At 46.6% G+C, this 22,029-nt stretch overlaps 1 protein-coding gene across 2 annotated transcripts in view; it reads right to left on the reverse strand.

Annotated features, from left to right (window-relative positions):
* Positions 1-21,487, reverse strand: part of NSD1 (nuclear receptor binding SET domain protein 1) — an 81,687-nt gene extending 60,200 nt beyond the window's left edge. Inside the window, exons 1-3 of one of the 2 annotated variants that reach the window (XM_054037541.1) lie at positions 21,404-21,487; positions 11,065-11,237; positions 6,966-8,784 (exon numbers count right to left, since the gene is read on the reverse strand). In XM_054037541.1, coding sequence (XP_053893516.1) covers positions 6,966-8,784; positions 11,065-11,237; positions 21,404-21,410 — 1,999 coding nt within the window. In that variant the 5' untranslated portion in view covers positions 21,411-21,487. Of the gene's footprint in view, positions 1-6,602; positions 8,785-11,064; positions 11,238-21,403 lie in introns of both variants that reach the window. The other variant, XM_054037540.1, reaches the window with a different exon arrangement.
* Between the last annotated feature and the right edge of the window lie 542 nt (positions 21,488-22,029).

The raw sequence follows: 22,029 nt of genomic DNA on the forward strand, positions 1-22,029 counted from the left end.
TGTTAGCAACAAGAAGAAAGTCAAGGAAAGTGTGGGCCCCTTACTGAATGAGGGAGGCAACCTAGTTACTGAGGATGTGGAAAAAACTAAACATACTCTATGCTTTTTTTGCCTCTGTCTTCACGAACAAGATCAGCTCCCAGACTGCTGCACTGGGCAGCACAGTATGGGGAGAAGGTGACCAGCCCTCTGTGGAGAAAGAAGTGGTTCGGGACTATTTAGAAAAACTGGACGTGCACAAATCCATGGGGCCGGATGCGCTGCATCCGAGGGTGCTAAAGGAGTTGGCGGATGAGATTGCAGAGCCATTGGCCATTATCTTTGAAAACTCATGGCGATCGGGGGAGGTCCCGGATGACTGGAAAAGGGCTAATGTAGTACCCATCTTTAAAAAAGGGAAGGAGGAGGATCTGGAGAACTACAGGCCAGTCGGCCTCACCTCAGTCCCTGGAAAAATCATGGAGCATTCAAGGAATCAATTATGAAACACTTAGAGGAGAGGAAAGTGATCAGGAACAGTCAGCATGGATTCACCAAGGGCAAGTCATGCCTGACTAACCTAATTGCCTTCTATGAGGAGATAAGTGGCTCTGTGGATGAGGGGAAAGCAGTGGATGTGTTATTCCTTGACTTTAGCAAAGCTTTTGATACGGTCTCCCACAGTATTCTTGCCAGCAAGTTAAAGAAGTATGGGCTGGATGAATGGACTGTAAGGTGGATAGAAAGCTGGCTAGATCGTCGGGCTCAACAGGTAGTGATCAATGGCTCCATGTCTAGTTGGCAGCCGGTTTCGAGCGGAGTGCCCCAAGGGTCGGTTTTGTTTAATGTCTTTATTAATGATCTGGAGGATGGTGTGGACTGCACTCTCAGCAAGTTTGCAGATGACACTAAACTAGGAGGCGTGGTAGATACACTAGAGGGTAGGGATCGGATACAGAGGGACCTAGACAAATTAGAGGATTGGGCCAAAAGAAACCTGATGAGGTTCAACAAGGACAAGTGCAGAGTCCTGCACTTAGGATGGAAGAATCCCATGCACTACTACAGACTAGGGACCGAATGGCTAGGTAGCAGTTCTGCAGAAAAGGACCTAGGGGTCACAGTGGACAAGAAGCTGGATATGAGTCAACAGTGTGCTCTTGTTGCCAAGAAGGCTAACGGCATTTTGGGCTGTATAAGTAGGGGCACTGCCAGCAGATCGAGGGACGTGATCGTTCGCCTCTATTCGACATTGGTGAGGCCTCATCTGGAGTACTGTGTCCAGTTTTGGGCCCCACACTACAAGAAGGATGTGGAAAAATTTAAGAGTCCAGCGGAGGGCAACAAAAATGATTAGGGGGCTGGAGCACATGACTTCTGAGGAGAGGCTGAGGGAACTGGGATTGTTTAGTCTCCAGAAGAGAAGAATGAGGGGGGGGATTTGATAGCTGCTTTCAACTACCTGAAGGGGGGTCCAAAGAGGATGGAGCTCGACTGTTCTCAGTGGTGGTAGATGACAGAACAAGGAGCAACAGTCTCAAGTTGCAATGGGGGAGGTCTAGGTTGGATATTAGGAAAAACTATTTCACTAGGAGGGTGGTGAAGCACTGGAATGTGTTACCTAGGGAGGTGGTGGAATCTCCTTCCTTAGAGTTTTTAAGGCCCAGCTTGACAAAGCCCTGGCTGGGATGATTTAGTTGGTGTTGGTCCTGCTTTGAGCAGGGGGTTGGACTAGATGACCTCCTGAGGTCCCTTCCAACCCTGATATTCTATGATTCTATGCGTAGAGAAGGCCTTACACTGGCTGCTGCAGACAAGGTTTAGCGGTACTCTCTCAAAGCGCAGCTACTATGAGGAAAACTAGTCTCGTTCATAAGCCACCAACCATTCTTTGCCAACCCCCTGCGTGGTTATGGACTGGGGAAAGGTCATAGCACGTACCATTCTCTCAGCCTTCCTAACAGCCAACCTTTGTCCAATACCATGGAAGGCAGCATAGCTTCCATGTGTGTATTGTTCACAACATGACACGTTTACTGAGCACCAACACTACATGGGTGATCTCACAGCATTCTCTGTGCTCCACTATATACAACGAATCTTCGGCCCCTGGGTCTGAGAGAGGCAGAACCTATGTCCTTCAGGGCATGCTGCAAAGCCTATGCATTTCCCCAGGGGTGAGGTTACAGGCAGGTAGGTGAGCGGTGGGGGAAAGGCTAGGCTGGGGTTAGGCTTCACTGTGGACATCGCTCTAATTTGTAACTTATCATCAACACACCTGTCCCTGCAGCTAGAGTTCTCCTACCCAACGCAGCTCTCAGCCAATGTCCATGGAGGCCTCCCCCGCCCGCCATCCTTTCTGCCTCCCTTGCTCATGAACACCTCCATGCGCTATCTGTAAGGCTACGATTTAGTCAAGGGTATTTTTAGTAAAAGTCATGGGCCGGTCACGGGCAATAAACAAAAATTCACAGCCCCGTGACCCGTCCATGACTTATACTATAAATACCCCTGACTAAACCGGGGGGGTGGGGGGACTGTCAGTGGCACCAGCTGCCGTGGGCCACTGGAACATCAGCTGCTCCAGCCACCTTGGGGACCACCAGCAGCGGGTGCTCCATCCATCCCGGAGCCGCTGCTCGGCAGTACTGGTGCCAGCTGCCCAGAGCAGAGGCTGGTGTGGCTGGCCCTGGGGCCGCCCAAGCGGCTAGCTGCAGAGCTGCTCCAGCAATGGCAGGTCCCGGGGACAGCTACTTGGGCGGCCCTGGAGTCAGCCACACTGGCCTCTGCAGAAGTCACAGAGGTCGTGGAAAATCATGGAATCCATGACTTCCGCACCCTCCAGGACTGACACAAAGCCCTAGTTATCTGCAAGGGCCCTCCAGCCTCTTTGCCGAGCCCCCTCCCTCACTTTGTTCCAGTCCCTCCTACCATTTCACCTTAACAATATGGGGGGTTCACGTTCACGTTATGAAAGGATCACCCAATCATCAGGACATGGATGCCCCTCAAGCAACCTCGAGGCCTTCGCACTCACGTCTCTCCCTTTGCCGGTTTGTGACTGTTTCCTGTATCATTGATAATTTACATGGCACCGCCTTGGGGTGGGGATTACACCTTTGTTTTTGTGAAACACCAACACACTGCTGGGTGCTCAGAAACTATGCAACAACAAACAGAGGATTCAATGAATTACTTAAGATGTCACCATTTTGAGACGGGACCATCACAGGGTCACCAGTGTATTATACACCTGTTGTGCCTATCTACAGATGCCCAGTGGGGCAGCAGCTGCCTGTCTGTTTTGTGCCGTGGCACGCACAGATGGGAATCAGGAAATAACGACTAATATAAAAAGGGCAAGTGGAAGAGTAAACTGACATGAACAGAAAACACACGGCAAAATTAGTGGAAAGTAAACTCAAATTCTAGAATTCTTGCGGTTATAATAATTGATGGTGGTTTTGTAACACTAGCTGCTGGATCGGACTTCTGCCCCACAACGCAGATTGGTGGATCAGGTCGTTTCAAGGGAGGACAAAATAATTAAGAAAGATTTTATTTTCATTGCCACCAAATAACCTTTATTTGAAGGTGTTTTAATTTACAGTTGCTCTCTGGATGATGAAGACAGTTGTGTTGGACCCTATTTGCTCCCTCAGTCCCCTGGTTTATTACTACTCTTATTTCAAATAAAGCTGTCTGCACAAGGTGGGAGAGAAAACAGACATTTTATTTAGAGGCTAACGCTAGAAATGGGCTAAATACACATATAGAAAAATAGAAAAGGAAAACTGAATCAGCCTTGAAACAGAAGGTACTGTAAAATCTTTACATACAGGAATTAAAAATCTAGTATTGTACTGAACTGCAGGTGATAAACACAACAAAACCACAGGGGTTCCTCTGCCCTTGTCTCTGCATTAGCACTGGAGATGCTATCCCTTGTTAAAGTTGTAGTTACCATTCCCTTTGATCTAAGCATTCGGCCGTCCACTCCACACACTAACCAGACCAGAGCTCCCCATCCAGGCTACCGTAAAGCTCTCTTTTGCTCTGAGAAGGGACTATGTAAAATTGGCCTCTTGGAGGTTCCATGCTCATTGTGTCTCAAGGACTCTCTATTAAATTTGCTGCGATCAATGCTGCTTTCCTAATGGCCAAAACTGCAAGACCCATAGATTCCAAGGCCAGAAGGCACAATTGTGTGGACCTCCAGTAGAACAGAGACCAGAGAACTTTCCCAAAATAATTCCTAGAAAAAACATCCAGGCTTGATTTAAAAGTGCTAATGATGGAGAATCCACCATAACCCTTGGGAAATTGTTCCAATGGGGGATTACGCTCATAGTCAAAAATTTGCCCCTTATTTCCAGTCTGAATTTGTCTAGCTTCAGCTTCCAGCCACTGGATCATGTTATCCCTCTCTCTGCTAGACTGAAGAGCCCATTATTAAATTCCTGTTCCCTATGTCGATACTTCTAGACTGTAAACCACTCATTCCTTAACCTTCTCTTTGTTAAGATCAATAAATTGAGCTCCTTGAGTCTGTCACTATAAGCTATGTCTTCTAATTGTTTACTCATTCTTGTGGCTCTCCTCTGAACCCTCTCCAATTTATCAACATCCTTCTTGACACCAGTACTAGACACAGTAGTAAAACAGTGGTCTCACCAGTTCCAAATACGAAAATAAAATAACCTCTACACTCCTATTCGAGATTCCCGTTTATGCATCCCAGGATCGCATTAGCCCTTTTGGCCACAGTGTCGCACTGGGAGCTCATGTTCAGCTATTTATCCACCATGGCCCCTAGATCCTTGTCATTCACTGCTTCCCAGGAGAGAGTCCCCCATATGTAAGAATGATCTACATTCTTTGTTCCTAGATACACATTTCTAACCATATTAAAATGTCTATTGTTTGCCTGCACCCAGCTTACCAAGAGATCTAGTGACCTGTCCTCTTCATTATTTTCCACGCCCCCAATTTGTGTGTCATCTGCAAACTTTATTGGTGATGATTTTGTTTCCTTCCAGGTCATTAATACAAATGTTAAATAGCGTAGGGACAAGAACTGGATGCCGCTAGAAACACACCCATTCACTGATAATTCCCCATTACAATTACATTTTGAGACCTATCAGTTAGCCAGCTTTTAAGTCATTTAACATGCACTATATGTTCATTTTATATTTTTCTAGTTCTTTAATCAAAATGTCATATGGTACCAAATCCAATGCCTTACAGCTCACTCTGGGATCTGAAAGCCAAGCTGGGTTCTTTCTGGTTCATGCATCACCAATGGAAATCTGAGTCTGCAGACAAAACTCTACCTCAGCTACATCTGAGCAACTCCACTGAATTTCCTCAGTGTTGTCAAACTTTTCAGAACTATTGAATGATGGGAGCCCCTGCAGACCTCATGAGCTCCTCTACATTCCATCCCTCTGCAGATACCTCCCTCCTGCTTCCCAGACCACCTCACCTGAGCTGAAGCGTCCATCTACCCTCTCTTCCAGATCTAATTCAGCCCCTGCCTCCCATGTGGTTCTCTCCTTCCTGCTCCTTGCCTCACGGACAATATGAATGTCAACACAGCAACATCCATTCCAAAATAGCCCATGGGTTAGGAACTCCACAAGCTTTTAATTAACCTCTTGTAATAGTTAATTAACTCCCACCCTAAAACACAGTCGGGGCATCAGCCCTTCTTGAGACCAACAGAACAAAGCAAATGTGGTCACTAGGCTCAACTGTGTGAGAGAAAATGAGCCAAAAACAAACTGTTCAAAGAGCAGAACCTGTTTTCCTCCAGACTTTCTGGAACCGACCTACTCAGTGTAAGAGCAAGTTGTAACCTTTCAGGGAGAGGGTGGAGGTGAAAACCAGCTTATAAGAGACACTCACTTCTCCCTTCACTATGGAGAAGATAATCTCTCCCCACAATATATTTCAGCTTTTAGACCAATACGTCAAATAAATCATCATGTAATCAAACAACCTCCTCTCTACTCCACACTTTATTGGGAGATGTCTAAGAACACGACATCAGACCCTGCGTGCAGCTAGCTGCCCTCAACGTTCCGTTTAGACCAGTCAATAACATGATGTTTTACATTTTTAAAGTACAGGATTACAGAATGCACACATGCATGGCCCCCCCCCCTCCACACACACACACTCACTCTCTCTTAGGTGTAAATCGAACTCCTTACCTTGTGAAGAGAACTCAGACTGGGAAGCAAAACGGCAAAGCTCTGATTCTGAATGCATCACATCATTGTTTGGCTTATCACATACATTCAAACTTTTCACAACTAAGTCTAAGTGATTCTCCCAGTCCTGGTCTGTCAGGTCTCCCTCAAGCCCCGGGGAAAGGGTGGGAGGCCTGTGCTCCAGGCACTCCTTTCCCTTTAGTGAAAAGTCACTAGAATTCAGGCCCCCAAAGGCGCCCCTGGAGCTCTCTTCGTCCCTAGATCTATGGACGTGCCGAATGGTTCTAGCACTGCTTTGGTTAAAACGCTGCCATCGCTTCTTGGGTGCTACATGGTTTACATCATTAGACTCATCCCCCAGGGAGCTTTCGCTATTCACTTCTGAATCCAACTCTAGGCCCTCACCATTTTCAGCAGAAGTGCAACTCTCAGTATTTTTATCAGGTTCAGTCCTCTTCCTGATATGATCTAAATTGTCATCAGATGAACATGCAGAGTCTTCATCAGTGGAGTGCGCCATTAACTCAAGAGACCCTTTCCTTGCAGTTTCTTCTATTTCATTATAAACAAGACTAGGAACCAATCCCTGCCTAACCCTGCGTGGGAGGGATGCTTTCTCCGCTATATTACTGGAGACCTGATTTAGAGGCTTGCTCAGCCCTTCTAGCTTTAAATCCTTTCTGACTGATGTTGCATTATCTACCAGCTTGTATGACTGCTTAGATTGTGAACAGTTGTGTCTTGAGATGCAGTTTGTGCCATTCGTACCAGAAAGAGCAGGATCTGTGGGCTCCCTTTTGTTAGTACTCCGCCCAGTTATCTTGGCTGTAGTGCTGCACGAAAAAGAGGATTCACTCGCACTGGGGTTCTGACATGTTGCTTCCAGAACGCAATCCCCATTTTTTTCTAATTTATAAGCGGGTCCTTTTGTACCCAAAGCCTTCAAGCCACTTGCAGAATTACTTCCAGAGGAGCTGCTCATGCCAGCATTTCGATACGGGACCATATTCTGAGCTGACATCAGCTGCTGCTCTTTTGTCTTACTATCATGCATATCTTTCAACATCATTAGCAAGGTGCTGAATTTGTAGTCTGGCTCAATGGGCAAACGACTCTGCCCAGAGGCAGAAGAGAAGAGTAAGGGTGCTGTGGTCTTAGGTGCCCCATAGTCACTAGCTTCATCACCAAGGGACCTAAAGGACAGTTCCTTCAGCTCTGAGAGGACATGCTTCACCACGGCGGTCTCTATTTCAGCAGAATCCCTGGCTCTCTCATGCACATTATTTAATGGTTCCTGACTATCAACTTTCCCGCTCTTGGCAGGTGGACCAGTGAAACCTTTGGTGTCAGAAGAGCAGCAATTCACACCACATTCCTCTTCTAGCAGAGGGGGTTCTGTCCCAGCAGCACTCTCCTTGTGTTTGCTTCTTATACTTATGAGCCGGGGCACTTTGATGTTTTTCAGGTGTAGATTCAGTTGATTTGTAATCCCAGTGTGGGAGCTCTCCCGGCAAACATTCTGGGGTGTAGGGTGCTTATCTGCAAGGGAAAGGAGATGGTCATTTCTCATAGCTGAAGTACACTCCAGAGCAATAACAGGCATCTCAGTGTCCGAGACTGCTCCTTGGAGCTCCCCATCCACAGATTCAGCATCACTTCTGCCACCTATAGGGCCTGCTGGAGTTCTGTGATCTCTAGATGACCTTTTCCTAGCTCTTCTGTTGCTGTTCTGTGAGAGATGGAACATGGAACATTTACTGCTTCCCCTCATCCCTGGAAAGAATTCCTTTTCTTCTTTATCTGCAGAGTCACTAATCTCCAGGGCACTGCAGGCTGCCTCAGAACTTTGGTCCCCGGTATCTAGATCACTAGTCCCATCATCTGAGAAGGAAGTCAGCGAATCGGACTCCGTTTGCTTTTTCTCAATAGAAGTGTCAGCTGTAGAATAGTGTACCTGTAATTTGGAACTGCAAAGAATGCCTAAGGGGCTTTTCTCTTTCTCTGTAGAGCTGCTAGAAAGCAAATCCACTTTCAGTGTGTCCCGTAGGGAGTCACCATGAGGAGCCTGATACTCCTGTTTCAAGGTTGTCTTTTCAAAACGTCTTTCTCCAAAAGAAGAGAGCAAGTAGTTTTCCACGGCACCATTGGATGCTGTTAGGCTGTTTGCTATCCGGCAAAGTTCATGTGATGCATGTTTATCCGGCAGGTCCCCAGCAACCCTGTTTCTAATTATGTTTTCTGGTGCCTTTCCTCCAATTTCTCTCCTAGATGCTTCTAGTCTGGTGCTGCTCTTTTTTACTCTAGTCCTTTTCCTGCTGTCTGAGCTCTTTTTCGCTTGTGATTTAGTGCATGACCTTCCCTTCTCCCTGGCTAAGTGTTTGGAGTCAAACACCAGTGATTTAAAACAGCCGTTCAGCTGCCTGTCCAGTTCCATTACAGGGCCATGAGTGCAGGATTCCAACAGCACATCCTCACTGTTCAGCTTGCTGGGATTCTGACCACACTTTTGATCCTCAGTCCCCTTGAGAAGGAATTCTTCCGCATGTCCAACACTGACTTCCCATTTCGCCATAAACCTCTGAGGAACCTGAATGTTTGAGAGGAAACAGAGCGAGGTTACCATCCAATAAACATTTAGCAGAACCATAAAGTGAAACAACACGTAAGAGATGACACCACCCTGCTCTAGTGTATGCAAAATGCAGCAGCAGTCTCCAGGACAGGAGTCCAGCACCTCCTGGCTAACATGGCTCCTGGACAGCACATCCATGGAGCACAAATGCACAGGACTCCAACTGAACCCAACTGAAATCCCCCAGGAACTCCCAGCTGCAGAACTGTTTGGATCACAATACTAGTACATTAATGTCCTGCGTGCTTTCCTAGTGCTAGCGAAGCTTCTCCAATAGCAGCCCTACAGTGTTCTCTAATGTGGCACCAACACTCTCAAGCCTGAATCATGTCCAACATCCTTCTTCCAGCAAAGGAGAGAGGGGTGCAATTCCCCCCCAACCTGTCACTACTGACAAAAGGGGTGCCTGACAGCACTGGCCTCCCAGCATGCATCTAATGCAGCAACCTGCACAGCAGCCAACAGGAAGGAGAATCCGACACGGGCCCCCTGCATGGCAGGGCAGAGCACCAACCACTGGGCCATCAGAGGGGCCTCAGCATGCATCTCTCTAAAACATGCCATAAAGAACGCACTGGTTTGCTCTGTCCTGACCCTTCTTGCTTCCATTTATTTCACACTGCATCTCAACTTGTTCTCCCCACAGCATCCCCCTTCTCTGCCACCCCACGTACAAACCCGCCACTTCCACAGGGATGTGCCTAACCCTGTTCTTTCTGCTTAAAAGGCTCCCAGGATCCATATTGAATTTTATACCCTTAACACAAAAAAAGGTGCCCAGGGCATTGGACAGGCGCATCCTGTAGGTGCTGACTGAACACCAGTCATTTTAAAGAAGGCTGGCTTTCAATCAGGGTTTGTTGCTCTTAGCTGAGCAACGACAAACTGTAGGTTTTTCATTACTACTCCTGAACCAAAATGAACCCCAGGTCACGGGAGCAGTCTGAATTCCCACCACTTTTCTTTTAAAGGGTGATCTACAGAATCTCAGCTGACTAAAGAATGGCAAGTAACCCAGTGGCACAAAGCAGCCAGATCCTTTGCAGCTTTGCGGGAGACCCTGGCGGGCAACCCCCTTGCTGATACAAACCCAGAATATCAAGTAGGCAATGTGTTTGGTTTACAAAGGTGCAGCCATGCCAGCACTACACCCCAGCAATTCACAGAACTGGACTCAAGCCATGGACCTCCTGCGTCTTGGGCACAGAGCTAACAGACACGAGGCTGGGAACAAAGGGCGAGAACTGCAAATGCTGAATGAAGAGGTGAGGAATATCCCCCACACAAAAGGAACGAGGAGAAAGGAAAGCGTAAGAGTAGTGAATCCTCTGGTGCTTTTTACTACAATCACCCAATCACTTACACTGAGACAATTACATCTGTCCCACTAACAAAGCAGCCACTACTGTCAGCAGTTAAACCATCAGTATAAGATACAACTGCTTCCCTCTGGCTGCTGACTTGCAACCATCCAGTGGCCTTCTGTATTCCTTCACTTGAATAATGCTGAACTGGTGAATTTCTTCAGTCATCTTTATAAGGTTGCAGGGCAGGAAGCTTGTATTATATTATGTTGTACAAAGGCATGTCTGCTCCAGGGTTGTACCTTTGAAATAGAGGCTGCTTCACGAGCAGATGATGTGCTTGACTATGCAACTCCCTCCCAAAGTATGATCGGTGAGGCACTTTCTAAGTCAAATCAGGAGGAACTCTAAATGCTTATACAACCTATTACAGAAGCAGGGTTCAAAACACAGTTATTGTATTTTATGTAGTGGTCTAATACAGAATGGAAGCATGGTCTGTCCCCGAGTCAGCCAGGAGAGGTCACTGGAGAGCAAAGCAAGTTACTTCCAAATGCACACTTTTAATGATCATAACTGATATTTCACATCAATAGAACTGTACTATTGAATAAAACAGGTAGATAGTGAGTATGTCAAACTGTGACAACTTCTCCACCTCTCCGAATACTCTCTATGGTAACTTACAAACTACAGACCATGCCCTTAAATAAGAGCAAGTCTGGAAACTCCTTGTGGCTTAAAAACCTCTGATTATCACAGGAATTTTGCAATCCATTTACCAGCTGTGCCCTCACAATTATCACTCCACAAAAATATTTTTAGGGTGCGTTTCCAGACATACAAGAACAATTTGACTGTGCAAACACAAGCTACTTTTTAATCTCAGAAAAGAGTGAACAAACCAAGCTATCAAGAACAGAAGCTTTACCTTGTGCTTGTAGCCTTTTTCTTTTTGCTTCCCTCTTCTCCGAAGGACAGGTAGCTCTTCAAACTGATATCTGCCTTCAAAAAGTACAATAGCTTTTCCTGCAACCCAGGCTTTCTCAGAAGGGTCTCCTAAGGCATCTACGTAGTACTCTCGATATGGTCTCCGATTGGAAACTATTTAAAGAAATTAAACAGGATTATTGTCTTGCTTAAAACAGTATACTAGCGTGGGAAAGAAAGCACAGAAAGTGACAGCAGGTTTATTAGTAGATTCTCCACACATTCTCCTAACATCTTCCTAAAATCCTAAACAAATGCCAGCTAGGAGAACGCCTAGTCAGAGGGTTGGTGGGCATGCTTTTGTCTTAGTTTTCCTTGCTTTTGGTTGATATTTTGCATCTTGGAGCAGAGTTTGCTGTTAAATAGTTGATAGTCAGGCTTCGGGGACTCTTCCTCACGGGAGCAAAGACTTGGAGTTTGGTGAAAACTAGTCAATCATCTCCCTCTGTGACAGGAAATGAATGTAAAGTGCAACGTACTTCATTTTAATCCCCTTAATGATCAAACTGTCTAGTCCTCTAGATCAGCGGTTCTCAAACTTTAGCAACCCAAGGACCCCCCATTTTGATTTTAAAATGTTCACGGACCTCCAAGCCCCCTGCTCAGCCCCAGGCCCCGCTAGGGTTGCCAACTTTCTAATTGCACAAATACCAAACATCCTTGCCCCACCCCTTCCTCAAGGCTCCAGGCTGGGACCAAGAGGTTTGGAGCGCAGAAGTGGGCTCAGGGCTGGTGCAGGGGTTTGAGATGCGGGAGGGGGTGCTAGCTACAGCTGGGGGCACAGGCTCTGGGGTGAGGCCAGGGATGAAGGGTTTGGGTGCAGGAGGCGGCTCCGGGCTTGGGCCGAGGAGTTTGGAATGTGGGAGGGGGCTCAGGGCTGGGGTAGGAGATTGGGGTGTGAGGTCTGGGTAGGGTGACCAGACAGCAAGTGTGAAAAATCGGGGCAGCTGGTGGGGGGTAATAGGAGCCTATATAAGAAAAAGACCCACAAATCGGGACTGTCCCTATAAAATCAGGACATCTGGTCACCCTAGGTCTGGGAGGGAGTTTGGGTGCGGGAGGGGGTTCCGACCTGGGGCAGGGGGTTGAGTGCGAGGTGTGGGAGGGGTTGAAGTGCGGAAGAGGGTTCCGACCTGGGGTAGGGGTGCGGGGTCTGGGAGGGAGTTTGGGTGCAGGAGGGGGTTCCGACCTGGGGTGGGGGTTGGGGTGCAGGAACTGGGAAGGGATTCTGACCTGGGGCAGGGGGTTGGGGTGTGGGGTCTGGGAGGGAGTTTGGGTGCGGGAGGGGGTTCCGACCTGGGGTAGGGGGTTAGGTGCAAGGTCTTGCAGGAGATTCAGGGTGCAGGCTTCGACCAGGCAGCGCTTATCGTAGGCGGCTCCCAGTCACTGGCGCAGCGGAGCTAAGGCAGGCTCCCTACCTGCGCCCTGGCTCCACGCTACTCTCAGAAGCGGCCATGTCCAGCTCTATGGCACATGGGCAGCCAGGGAGGTTCCACGTGCTGCCCTTGTGCCCACAGGCACCGCCCCCGCAGCTCCCATTGGTCGCTGTTCCCTGATGTGCAAGAGGCGCTGGGAGGGAGGGGGAGGAATTGAGAGAGGGAGGGGCAGGACTTGTTCAGTGGGGCCTGCAGATCCCCTGGTGTACCCTTGCGGGCCCCAGTTTGAGAAACCCTGCTCTAGATGGTTGTGAAAACTGCAGGCAGGTGGGATGGAGATACGTAGAAACTAGATACTTCTGAGTCATTCATATATTACCTCCATCTCCCAACCCCCCCCCCCCCCCCCCCCCGAGAGATGAGCCCTTCTGTCTCTGTGCTGGAATTTGGGAGAGGAAGCCCTCAAACATCATCCTAGACCGGGGTGGGCAAACTACGGCCCAGGGGCCGCATCCAGACCCGCTCCACGTGTACCCTGGCGCTGCATGACTCGTGGAAGCAGCAGCACGTCCCCCCTCCGCCTCCTATGTGTAGGGGCAGCCTGGGGGCTCCGCATCGTTCCCCCTCCCCAAGCGCCACCCCCGCAGCTCCCTTTGACCAGCACTCCTGACCCCCTGCCCCAGCCCTGATTCCCCTCCCGCTCTCCGAACCCCTTGGTCCCACCCTCCTGCACACCAGAGCCTTCACCCCCAGCAGAAGCCTTCACCCCAACCCCCTGCCCCAGCCCAGAGCCCCCTCCTGTACCCTGAACTCATTTCTGGCCCCATCTCAGAGCCCGCACCCCCAGCTGGAGCCCTCACCCCATCCCACTCCCCAACCCCCAATTTCATGAGCATTCATGGCCCACCATACAATTTCCATACCCAGATGTGGCCCTTGGGCCAAAAAGTTTGCCCACCCCTGTCCTAGCCCTTAATTTCCAGCTTGTTCAGCAGATCATTGCCTGACCCTGAACATCTATCCTGGACTCAGAACGTTGGTGACAGCAGGTGTAGGAATCTAAGGAGCAGACTATAAAGGTGTTCCAGCTAGTCCTTACTCGGAGCCCGCAGGCAATATCCGAGACGCCTGCATGCTCTGGGGGCACTGGGAGTGCAAGGCAAAGGCAGGACTCTATTACAAGCACGGATCTGGAAGCATGTGACTGCTTAAAAGGTGTTTTCTTGATAAGGGCATTCAATGAGCTCAGCATGGTGAAGGAATGAGAGGCATTGTAACACTGGGCTACATGGCATGTTGAAAGGAAATGCTGAGTGCTTGTGAAAGGTCCTGGACTGAGGACAATAGAACAAACATTACAGGCTTCTTCCCCACGCTGCCCCACCCTGTTCTGCAGGGACCACCTCTAACGGTGACAGGGCAGGGCAGTGCTTGGCTTCTCTGCTGAGATTGCCAACAGTAGTGCCAGCCCCAACGGTGTTCTAGAGATATGGGCATCAGGGATTAGACTGAGACCACCCACTCACTTACCCGATAGGACACAGTACAGCACTCGGAGCATGGTACAGCATAAAGACTTCTGGCAAATACTGACCTGAGCTAGTGTCAGGCCAAAGACAGAGGCAAAAGACTGCACGTATCCTATTCCCAATCCCTGGACCAGCCAGTCTCACTGAGCAGAGGGAAATGGCTTTAAACAAATCACAGCGTGACAGGAGACAAGCTCTCTGGGTAAGGGATGGGTTTGAACAACCCAGTGTTTGTTTCCATAACAACAAGCACCGGGAGCAGCAGCCGGGTGGGAGAACTTGTACATTTCAGAAGTAGGTGGAGAATGCTGGAAATTCCATTTGCCCAAGAGCTCCAAAGATCTAAGGTTCAGTTGGTACCTCACGTCATGACCTGTTAATTAGGGGAGGAGACGGGAGAGCACAATGGGGGACAAAACAAAAACAAACAAAAAAATCAGGGAAAGAGATTGCTCCCACACCTGTTCTGATCTGAGCAGGAGCAGCATGTGTGGGGAGGGCTGTGCTCTGAGATTATCTAGGACAAGCACATCAGTTGGACCCTCTTAACCAGCATGTTACCTCCATTTCAAATTCCCATTTTAGAAATAATGGCACACAGCTGTAAGAGGATTGTCAGACAGCCATTCACACTAGATCCAGCCAATAAGGAAAACGCCCATTACATGCTCTCAGGAGGTGTCACAATAGCAGGAGTTTGGACATTTAAAAAAGAACATAATGGCCACACTGGGTCAGACCAATGGTCCATCCAGCCCAGTATCCTGTCTTCCAACAGTGGCCAGTGCCAGACACCCAGAGGGAATGAACAGAATTGGCAATCATCAAGCGATCCATCCCGTCATCCACTCCCAGCATCAGGAAGTCAGAGGCTTCGGGACACCCTGAGCACCCTGGCTAATAGCGATTGATAAACCTATCCTCCATGAACTTATCAAATTCTTTTTGGAGCCCATTTATGCTTTTGGCCTTCACATCTCCTGGCCATGAGTTCCACAGGCTGACTGCGCATTGTATGAAGAAGTACTTCCTTCTGTTTCCCTCAAACCTGTGACCTACTCGCTTCATTGGGCGACCCCAGGGTCTTGCGTTATCGGAAGGGGCAAGTGACACTTCCTTAGTCACTGTCTCCAAGTGGTTCATGATTTATAGACCTCTATCATCTCCCCCATTAATCATCTGTTTTCCAAGTTGAACAGTCCCAGTCTTTTTAATCTCTCCTCATGTGGAAGCTGTTCCATCCCCCTAATCATTTTTGTTGCCCTTCTTTATATTATTTCCAATTTTACAATATATTTTTGAGTTGGGGCAAAGAGAACTCACACAGTATTCAAGGTGTGGGTATACCATGGATTTATAAAGTGGCATTATTTTATTTATTGTCTTCTTAGCTCTCTCTTTCCTAATGGGTCCTAACATTCTCTTCGTTTTTTTGACTGCCGCTGCACACTGAGCAGATGTTTTCAGAGAACTATCCACGACTCCAAGATCTCTTTCTTCAACCCCATGTATAGATGGGATGCATTCCAATGTGCATTACTTTCATAGAATCATACGACTGGAAGGGACCTCAAGAGGTCATCAAGTCCAGTCCCCTGCCCTCATGGCAGTATTTTTGTATTTATCAACACTGAATTTCATCTTCCATTTCATTGCCCAGTCATCACGTTTTGTGAGATCCCTTTGTAACTCTTCCCAGTCAGCTTTGGACTTAACTATCTTCAGTAATTTTGTATCGTCTGCAAACTTTGTCATGTCTCTGTTTACCCCATGTTTCAGATGATTTATGAATATGTTGAACAGTACAGGTTTCAGTACCGATCCCTGGGGGACCTATACTGTTCAACATATCCATAAATTCATGGATAACAGGTTCCTCCATGGCTATGAGCCAGGATAACAAGGGATGCAACCCCATGTTCCACGTGTCCCCATTCTGAAAACTGACCATTTATTTCTACCCTTCGTTTCTTATCTTTCAACCAGTTACTGATCCATGAGAGGACCTTCCCTCCTACCCCATGACTGATTATTTTGCTTAAGAGTCTTTGGTGAGGGACCTTGTCAAAGGCTTTCTGAAAGTCCAAGTACACTGTATCCACTGGATCCCCCTTGTTGACGCCCTCAAAGAATTCTAATAGATTGGTGAGGTATGATTTCCCTTTACAAAAAGCCCTGTTGACTCTTCCCCAACATACTGTGTTCATCTCTGTGTCTGATAATTCTGTTCTTTACTATAGTTTCAATTAATTTGCCTGGTACAAAGGTTAGGCTTACGAGCCTGTAATTCCTAGGATTGCCTCTGTAGCCTTTTTAAAATATTGGCGTCATGTTAGCTATCCTCTAGTGACCTGATAGAGAAGCTGATTTAAATGATAGGTTACATACCATAGTTAGTAGTTCTGCAATTTCATATCTGAATTCCTTCAGAATACTTGGGTGATACCATGTGGTCCTGGGGACTTATTACTATTTAATTTATCAATTTGTTCCAAAACCTCCTTTATTGATACCTCAATCTGGGACAGCTCCTTAGATTTGTCGCCTAAAAAGAATGGCTCAGCTGTGAGAATCTCCCTCACATCCTTTGCCGCGAAGACTGAGCCAAAGAATTCATTTAGCTTCTCCACAATGGCCTTGGGTCTTCCCGGAGTGCCCCTTTAGCACTTTGTTTGTCCAGTGGCCCCACTAATTTTTCACCAGGCTTTCTGTTTCTGATGGACTTAAATAAATTTTGCTGTTAGTTTTTGAGTCTTTTGCTAGTTGCTCTTCAAATTCTTTTTTAGCCTGGCTAATTGTATTTGTACATTGACTTGCCAGAGTTTATGCTCCTTTCCATTTTCCTCAGTAGGACCTGACTTCCAATTTTAAAATGACGCCTTTTTTGCCTCTAACCATCTCTTTTATTCTGTTTAGCCATGGTGGCATTTTTTTGGTCCTCTAACAATTTTTTTTTTTTAATTTGGAATATATATTTAGTTTGAGCCTCTGTTATGGTTTTATAAAAAGTTCCCATGCAGCTGGCAGGCATTTCACTCTTGTGACTGTTCCTTTTAATTTCCATTTAACTAGCTTCCTCATTTTTGTGTAGCTCTCTTTCTTAAAGTTAAATGCTACTGTGGTGGGCTTCTTTGGTATTTCCCCCCTATAAGGATGTTAAATTTAATTACATTATGGTCACTATTACCATATCCTGTGCTCCACATAGAATCACAGAATATCAGGGGTGGAAGGGACTTCAGGAGGTCATCTAGTCCAACCCCCTGCTCAAAACAGGACCAATCCCCAGACAGATTTTTGCCCCAGATCCCTAAGTGGTCCCCTCAAGGATTGAACTCCCAACCCTGGGTTTAGCAGGCCAATGCGCGAACTAAATCAAAAACTGCCTCCCTTCTTGTGAGATCCAGGACTACCAGCTTCAAGAAACAGTCATTAATAGTGTTTAGAAATGCTATCTCTGCATCCTGTGCAGAGGTGACATGTACCCAGCCAATATGGAGATAGTTGAAATCCCCTATTATTATTATTATCATCATTGAGTTTTCTATTTTTATAGTCTCTCTACTCTCCCAGGGCATTTCACAATCACCAGCACCACCCTGGTCAGGCGATCAGTAGTACATCCATACTGCTATACTCCTATTATTCAAGCATAGAATTTCTATCCAGAGAGATTCTGTGGTACAGTTTGATTCATTTAAGATTTGTACTATATTTGACTCTATGCTTTCTTTCACATACAGTGTCATGTCCCCCACCAGTGCGATCTGCTCTGTCATTCCTATCTAGTTCCTACCCTGGTGTCACCGTGCCCCATTGATTATCATCATTCCACCAATTTCTGTGATGCCGACTATATCAATATCCTCATTTAACACCAAGCACTCGAGTGCACCCAGCTCACTATTTACACTTTTAGCAGTTGTATACAAGCACTTCTAAAATTTGTCACTCTTTAGTTGTCGGCCTTCACGTGAGGTAACTGAACGGAACTCTTTCATTTGACTGTTTCTTTTCAGTTCCTACCTGCAATTTATCAACTTCTATCCTCTCCCCTTTACTAGGACAGAGAATCCCTGTGAAGAGATCCTCCCCTAAGGGATGTCTCTGTCCGAACCATGTGCTCCTCCGTACCTGTCAGCTTCTCACAGCCATTCGTTTCAAAACTCCTCTACCACCTTTTAAATGTCACATGCAGCAATCTGGTTCCATTTTGGTTCAGGCTGAGCCCATTTCTCCTGGATAGGCTCCTCCTTTCCCAAAAGGTTCCCCAGTTCCTAATAACCCTAAACCCCTCCTCTTACCTAGCAGCCTCTCTTCTAGCTTTCCCTAGGTCACTGGTACCTACCTGTACCACGACCACTGGCTCCTCCCCAGCACTGCACATAAGTCCGTCTAGATGTCTCGAGAGATCCGCAACCTTCACACCTGGCAGGTAATTCACCAGATGGTTCTCCCAGTCATCACAAACCCAACTAGCTATATTTCTAATGATCGAATCCCCCATTACTGTTAACTGTCTCTTCCTAATAACAGGGGTTCCCTCCCCTGGAGGGGTATCCTGAGTGTGAGACAATACCTGAAGAAAGGTCCCAGCTATGGGATTGTTTCCTTCTGATCCAGTTTTATGTTCTTCCCTGAAACTTTCATCCTCCTCAACAGCACAGAGGTTGTCAACCTGGAGATGCAACTGCACTACAGTGTCCCAGAAAGTCTCGTCTATGTTCCTCTCGGTCTCCTCCCCTTCAGCCACTCTAGTCTCAAGAGCCTGTACTCAGTCCCTCAGGGCCCTGAGCTGCTTAAATTGCTTCATATTTAAACTGTATGTTCAGATATTATCCAACACTAGGGTGAAGGGATTTAGGGGAGGGAAAGGGAGTTCGAGAGACAGAAAATGAGAATGTGGTGAAGCTGCTGAACCTAGGGGGAATGTAATATACTGTCTATAGAATTATGTATCACAGAATCATAGGACTGGAAGGGACCGTGAGAGGTCATCTAGTCCAGTCCCCTGCACTCCTGGCAGGACTAAGAATTATCTATACCATCCCTGACAGGTGTTTGTCCAACCTGCTCTTAAATATCTCCAGTGATGGAGATTCCACAACCTCCCTGGGCAATTTATTCCAGTGCTTAACCACCCTGACAGTTAGAAAGTTTTTCCTAATCACCAACCTAAACCTCCCTTGCTGCAATTTAAGCCCATTGCTTCTTGTCCTATCCTCAAGAGGTTAAGGAGAACAATTTACCTCCCTTCTCTTGTAACAAACTTTTATGTACTTGAAAACTGTTATGTCCCCTCTCAGTCTTCTCAAGACTAAACAAACCGCATTTTTTCAATCTTTCCTTGTAGATCATGTTTTCTAGACTTTTAATCATTTTTGTTGCTCTTCTCTGGACTCTCTCCAATTTGTCCACATATTTCCTGAAATGTGGCACCCAGAACTGGACACAATACTCCAGTTGAGGCCCAATCAGCGTGGAGTAGAGCAGAAGAATTACTTCTCATGTCTTGCTTACAACAGTCCAGCTAATGCACCCCAGAATGATTTTCGCTTTTTTTGCAACAGTGTTATACTTTTCACACATATTTAGGTTGTGATCCACTATGACCCCCAGATCCCTTTCTGCAGTACTCCTTCCTACGCAGTAGTTGCCCATTTTGTATGTGTGCAACTGATTGTTCCTTCCTAAGTGGAGTACTTTGCATTTGTCCTTATTGAATTTCATCCTATTTACTTCAGACCATTTCTCCAGTTTGTCCAGATCATTTGAATTTTAATCCTGTCCTCCAAAGCACTTGCAACCCCTCCCAGCTTGGTATCGTCCGCAAACTTTATCCGTGTCCTCTCTGTGCCATTATCTGGCACTCTGATGAAGATATTGAACAGAACCGGACTCTGAACTGATCCCTGGGGGACCTCACTCGTTATGCCCTCCAGCTTGATTGTGAACAACTGATAACTACTCTCTGGAAACATTTTTCCATCCAGTTTTGCACTCATCATCTAGGTTGTATTTCCCTAGTTTGTTTATGAGAAGGTCATGCAAGACAGTATCAAAAGCCCTACTAAAGTCAAGATATACCACATCTACCCCTTTCCCCCATTCACAAGACTTGTTACCCTGTCAAAGAAAGCTATTAGGTTGGTTTGGGATGATTTGTTCTTGACAAATCCATGTTGACTATTACTTAGCACCTTAGTATATTCTAGGTATTTGCAAATTGATTGTTTGATTATTTGTTCCATTATCTTTCCAGGTAATGAAGTTAAGCTGACTGGTCTGTAATTCCACGGATTGTCCTTATTTCCCTTTTTAAGATTGACACTATATTTGCCCTTTTCCAGTCCTCTGGAATCTCTCCTGTCTTCCATGACTTTTCAAAGATAACTGCTAATGGCTCAGATATCTCCTCAGTCAGCTCCTTGAGTATTCTAGGATGCATTTCATCAGGCCCTGGGGACTGGAAGACATCTAACTTGTTTAAGTAATCTTTAACGTGTTCTTTCCCTATTTTAGCCTCTGGTTCTACATCATTCACTATGTTAGGCGTCCAATCACTACTAACCTTTTTGGTGAAAACCAAAACAAAAAAAAGACCATTTAGCACTTCTGCCATTTCCACATTTTCTGTTATTGTCCATCTCCCCCACCCCTTATTGAGTAAGGGGTCTACTCTGTCCTTGGTCTTCCTCTTGCTTCTAATGTATTTCTAAAATGTTTTCTTGTTACCCTTTATGTCTCTAGCTAGTTTGATCTTGTTTTGTGCCTTGGCTTTTGTAATATGTCCCTACATACTTCTGTTATTTGTTTATATGCATCCTTTGTCATTTGACCTAGTTTCCACTTTTTGTAGGACTCCTTTTTGAGTTTCAGATGGAGATTTTAACAGTCTGAGCTGATAGTCACTAACACTGCATGCTCTCAAGAGTCTAGCCTTTCAGACTGGTGAGGACCACAAAAGTTGCAAAAGCAACATCAAAAACAGCAGCCTGTCCTGCGTATAGAGCACTACCCCAGACTGACTGACATTTCAAAGATGTTCAGTTACCAAGGGAATGTGGAGAGAGAGAGACTGGAAGGAAAACAAGGAGAAAGAAATACTCAGAAATATACAGGTCCCCCCATTCATGATATGCTGGAATAAAATAGTCCCCTGCTGTAGCTAACTTTACGTGGACAGCAGCTTAAATACATCTGAGTGAAGTGCAAGGTTTCCAAATCAAAGGGTCTCTTCTCTGTTCACCTGGCCTCTCTGCTAACTCTGTCCCTGCGGTTAAAGGGTTGCCCAAATGCTTATTAGTAACAAAGAACACTGCAGCAACTGTGGCACTCAGTGTCCTTAACTGTGTCGTACAAGTGGGTACAGTACCTTTCATTTTTGAGTGACAGTCGAGCACTGGATCATGACAGATTGTGCAGGGCCACCACGGTCGTCTGTTGAACTTAGCCCAGACTAGATCTCCAACTTCATACTTCACTGGAGCAGGTTTCTTCTTGGCTCGATTCTTTGGACAGAAATCAGAACACGAGGAATCAAGTAAGCGACAGACAGCTTTGAGGAGAGTCTCACATCTCGTTGGAACATCATCGGACAATCACCAGTGGTGGCAGTTCTATTTTTAAAAAAAGCTAATATTTCTTGCTCCGACATCTTTCACGGGACACCAACCATTTCCTCCCACCCACTCCTTCCCAATCCACTGTAGCCAGACATCACACCGTTCAGCAGTAAAAGGTTTCAGCTCACAGCCAACACTGATTACTATCCAGCTCAGTCAGATGTCCTAGTTCACAGACAAGGAAGCAGAATATCTTGAGATATTTCTGTCTGGAAGGTGGTGATCAGAACAACGGATGCACAGTATCTGCCATTATTAGTAAAGGAAAAGTGCTTGGCACATACAAGCTAATACTAGTCTGCTTCTCAGATAAATGCAGGAAATGGAGTTTGCTGATAAAACACTTTACACTACACTGAACGCACGTATGGTCATG

This window comes from Malaclemys terrapin, chromosome 8 (assembly GCF_027887155.1).
Source record: "Malaclemys terrapin pileata isolate rMalTer1 chromosome 8, rMalTer1.hap1, whole genome shotgun sequence".
Taxonomy (NCBI): Eukaryota; Metazoa; Chordata; order Testudines; family Emydidae; genus Malaclemys; species Malaclemys terrapin.